Source organism: Tasmannia lanceolata, unplaced genomic scaffold, assembly GCF_043159265.1.
Source record: "Tasmannia lanceolata isolate RefF3 unplaced genomic scaffold, GAP_Taslan_0.1 ptg000002l, whole genome shotgun sequence".
Lineage (NCBI taxonomy): Eukaryota > Viridiplantae > Streptophyta > Magnoliopsida > Canellales > Winteraceae > Tasmannia > Tasmannia lanceolata.
The window spans coordinates 48,921,237-48,926,227 of NW_027518679.1; the positions used below are offsets into that span (position 1 = coordinate 48,921,237).

At 42.6% G+C, this 4,991-nt stretch overlaps 1 protein-coding gene across 1 annotated transcript; it reads right to left on the bottom strand.

The window, feature by feature from the left end:
• Window positions 1-1,563: 1,563 nt before the first annotated feature.
• LOC143892704 (uncharacterized) lies at window positions 1,564-4,984 on the bottom strand. The gene is made up of 4 exons (XM_077397537.1): window positions 4,921-4,984; window positions 3,357-3,903; window positions 2,569-3,240; window positions 1,564-2,149 (listed from the first exon to the last, which is right to left on the bottom strand). The coding sequence occupies exons 1-4, from the start codon at window positions 4,982-4,984 to the stop codon at window positions 1,564-1,566; spliced, it is 1,869 nt and encodes a 622-aa protein (XP_077253652.1).
• Window positions 4,985-4,991: the final 7 nt, after the last annotated feature.

Here is a 4,991-nt window from a genome sequence, read left to right on the forward strand (position 1 = left end):
CCTTCCATTTTCTGAACTTGGAGACGGAGCTATGAATATTATCAAGAATGGGAATCAGTCTCCAAGGACATAACCAGGTGTTGTTGATGATGTTGACTGCCATGAGGGAGTCGGGTTCAACCCAAATCTGTTCAAATTTTTTCAAGACAGCAAGATTGAGGCCATGGTTAATAGCTTTGATTTCAAGGGAATTGATTGCTTCCTTCTCCATTTTGATCGAATAAAGGGCAACAACCTCACCCTTCGGGCCCCGGAGAAGACCACCAATACATGCACTGTCACACATAAGGGAGGCATCCGAATTGATTTTGATTGTTTGATTCTCAAGGCTGATCCAGGAACATAATTTGGGAGAGACGACAGATTGGGAGAATGGAATGTTCAAATTGGCAGCGAATTTCAGGTTCCTGAAAGAGAGAGTATCCTAGAGACCAAGATAGCATAGCCGGGTATTCATAGCCGAGATGATTGACCAAAGGATACTCTGCTTGTGGGTGGAAACATTATCATGAATTCGACGATTTCTTTCCAACCATATGAAATATATGGCAGCATAGAATCCAATTCAGATTGTTGTAGCTTTCTGACCTTCTCCACTGAACGTCTTACGGATCCATTCCTCCTCCTGCTGGATGGTATTAAAGGTTTTTCTTCTGAAGCAAAACCTCCAAAGAACAGATCTCCATAGCCACACAGAGTAAGAGCAAGAGAAGAAGATGTGGTTTACAGATTCCGGCTCTCTATGACTAAGAACACACCTGGCCTCACGGTTCGGGCCCAGGAAGCACAATCTATCCCTAGTGCTAAGGCCATTACTCATAGCCTGCCAAGAAATGAAGCTTTGCCGATGAACATTCCCGCGAAACCAAACAGTCGAGTGCCAATCAGTTTTACCATGCGAGGATCTAATTTGATTCCACGCACTGGCAGTTGTGAAAATGCCACTCGAAGTGGGCTTCCAAATCACCCTGTCTTTAGAATGAGATGAGAAGATACCAGATCTCATGATTTTCTGAAGGTCTTTCCGATGTTCAGAGTGCAGCATGAAATCCCAAAATCCTGACTGTTTCATATCTGCAATTATGACATCTTTCAACAGGTTATACTGGGTTCCTTCAGAAGTCTGCTTGATAACTGGACCATCTGGATGCCATGGGTGCTTCCAGAAGTCAATGTTTTTCCTTGGCCCACCAAATAGCAAACATGGTCTCTAGCAAAGTCTCAGATCTTAAAGATACTTCTCACTCCCCAAGGAGGATCAGAAGGCATAGGCCTGGTCCAAATATTCTACTTCCTGAGGTATTTCAGCTTGAACCAATTAACCCAGAGCGATTTTCTCCCATCAATTAAGTGCCAGAACAGTTTGGCCTGAGCCGCTTTGTTGATATCCGAAAGATTCCTCAGGCCAACTCCTCCTTCCGTTTGGGGCCTACAGATAGTGTCTCACGCAATTGGATGATACTTCCTCAGGAGACTCGAACCAACCCAAAGAAAGTCATGCATAATTCTTTTGATTGATTGAAGCACCCCTTCAGGCAGGTTGAATGAAGCAGACCAGTAGCATTAAAAGGAACCCAGGACAGATTTAATAAGTTCAAGACGCCCTGCCCTTGCAAGGTTCCTATTACTCCAGAGCACAATCATGTTCCTTATCTTGCTCAAAAGCGGCTGACAATCATTAGCAGAGAGCCTAGTAGTGACAAGCGGGAGGCCCAAATATTTGATGGGGAGGACTCCCTCAGAAATGTTCAGAATCGCATAGACGTGCTCTTTAACATGATCCGAGCAGCCCGTAAAGAAAATTTTGCTCTTTAAGGTGTTGATATCCAGCCCAGACCAATTCCGGAATTGAGCTAAACAATTTTTTACTCCTAAAGCAGATTCCGTTGATGGATCAATGAAGATCATTACGTCGTAGGCAAATAGGAGATGCGTGATGGTGAGGTCTCCTTTGGAGAAGGGGCTCGAAATGTGCTTGTGAAGGAGAGCTTGATTAAGGAAGGTAGTCAACATTTCCATGGTTATACAAAATAGAAGAGGGGAGAGGGGATCTCCTTGTCTGAGCCCATTAGTGGAGTTGAAGAAACCTTTGGGAATCCCGTTGATGAGGATAGAAAATGATGCTGTGGAGATGCATTGCGAAACCCACCTGCACCAAGTCTCATGAAAGCCAATTTTCCTCATGAAGGATATTAGAGAGTTATGATTGACATTGTCGAAAGCCTTCCTTAAATCTAATTTAACACATATTGCTTTTTTCCTTTGGTTTCTGTGAAAACCATGGCAGAGATCATGGGTAAGAAGAATATTGTCTTGGATCACTCTTCCTTGAATAAAGGCTGATTGATTTGGACTAATAATTTTGTCCATAACATTCTTTAACCGGTTAGCCATCAACTTGGTTATAATTTTGTAAAGAAAATTACAGATGGAGATAGGTCTCAAATGATTAGGACTGGTTGCATTAGCACATTTGGGAAAAATGAATGTGGTGTTAAGAGCAGGTAAGATTTTACCAGAATGAAAAAAGTGCTGAATAGCTAGAGTGATATCGTCACCAATTAGTACCAAAAACTTTTAAAAAATGAGCCATTAAAACAATCGGGACCTGGGGCTTTATTTCCATCAGCCTTGAAAACAACCTCCCTGATTTCTTCATTAGAAAAAGGCAAAATGAGGGAATTTGCTTCTTCAATTGAAAGAGTTTTAGAAGGATCCTGAGTATCTCCTTCAAAAGACTGATTATGATTCAGGGTGGAGTGGAAATAGCTAACCAAAATGTCTTCAATTTCATCCGGGTTGGTCGTGATCTCCCCATCGGTCCTCGCAATTGCTTGGATGCTGTTCTGGTTCCTTCTCATATTCATCGCCGAATGGAAAAAAGCAGTATTAGAATCCCCCAAGTTTAGCCAATTAATCTTGGATTTTTGGTGGAAAAGAGCTTCTTCTTGTCTAGAAATTCTGCAGAGGTCTTCCTTAGCCGGGGATTCCTCTTTTCTGAGAACATAACTGAAGGGGTGAGCTTGAAGCCTGCTCTGAATTCCCTCCAGATTTTGCTTTAACATAGGAATTTTAGTGTCAATTCTACCAAAGGTTTTGTCATTCCACTCTTTGATGGACTTTTTTACTTCTTTCAGTTTCTTGGTAGCTCTAAACATGGGATTTCCATCGAACTGAATGTTCCATGCCCTCTCCACGATTTCATAAAGAGATGTGTCCATAAGCCACATATTATGGAATCTAAACGGATATCCACCCCTCGAACTATTTTGCTAACATTGGATGATAATAGGGGAGTGATCGGACAAACCAGAATTTTTGAATTGCGCGCAAAAGAATGGGGGAAGGAGGCCAACCGGTCTTCATTAACCAGAGCTCTGTCCAACCTACGAAGCTTAAGATTTCCCATTCTAGAGTTGTTGTTCCAGGTTAAAAAGTGCCAAATCGATCTAACGTCAGTTAAGGACAGGGTGTCTATGCAGCAGTTGAAGTCTTGGATGTCAGCTTGAATGGGGTCCCTTCCTCCCCACCTTTCATCAGAGAATCTGATGACATTAAAGTCACCAAGCGCAATCCACGGCCTGTGAATTCCCGTAGCCAAGTTATTCATATTGTCCCATAAGATTCTCCTCTCTACTGCGTTGTTTGAAGCATACACAACAGTGAATTCGAACTGATTGTTGGAGTGGAGGGCAGTTGCTTCTCCATGGATGAATTGATCATTTTCAATAATAATGGCGACATGGACCAGATGGGGGTTCCAGAGAACCCAAATTCTTCCCTTTTCAGTATGAGCGTAATTAGCATGGGCGTTCCAATTGTCAGAAATTTCAGAAATGTAATCATCCATAACATTTTCAAAGGCTTTACTTTCCCGCAGGCAAATGCTAAGATCATACCAATCTGTGAACATCATACCAAAAACCCATATAAGAGATGGGTTTTGGTGTCTTATATCTACATAAGTGGAGTGAGCCCATACCAATCTGACTTGTAGTATGACTCTCGATGCAAGTGAGACACTCTCTAGGTTTCCTTGTCTTATTAGGAAACAAACATAGGGCATAGGATGTAGTCGCCAGTCCCTCTAAATTTGAGAGAACTTGCATTTAGAAAATTTGCAGCCGTCTACGACTGTTGTCGACTTGTCGTTGAGTAGTGCCTCTAAAATGCGCAATTTAATTCATGGGTCATTTTGCTAGGTCAATTGAATCATTTGTCAAGTGGGACCCATCACAGATCTGAGCAATTACTGAAAAATCTCACCGATCGGGCAATCCTAGCCATTTAAGTGTGAACAATCAGCAATTTCTGTTTCAACGGCCCCTGAATGAAATGAAATAAATACAGACGTGCAATTTCTGAGATTATTGGAGTTGATTAATCTTCCATGGGCCCCACAAGACCAATGATCCCGATTTATTAGGCAAATAATATATTTGCCCCATTTTCTTCCTTCGGCCAGCCCCTCTGTAGGCCTGTAGTGTAAAAGGGTAGTCACTAATGCACAAGGCAGAAAAGGGCGCAAATATATCGCTTCCCATTAATTGTGCCAAAATTCGTACGGCCAATACTATCCGGACGCACTTGATTTGATAATGTGGGTGGGTCCCGCAAAGCCAATTCTGATTTTTCCTTGAAACGAGAGCTTCTGCGGAATGGATCTGCGCTCCCTGGCGCACGTTAGATACTTCAACCTTTTTCAGACATTTTGCCGAGATATTAGAAGGGCAATCATAAATTCGCGCCCTCTGTAGGATAATTCACATTAAACGTTAGACAGCGTTAAAGTCTGCAACATAACCTCCTTTCAAGGGATGCGGATTATCCTCCAGGGGGTGCGAATTAATCATCTCACTATTAAAAGCAGCTACGCTTTTATAAAAGATACACAGTTCGTTGGCCCCAGCCGTCCCTCACAGTACGGCGTCCACGTGTCCTCAAACAATAATGCACGTTGTTCTGCCACGTCACCAGTCGCCATCTCACAC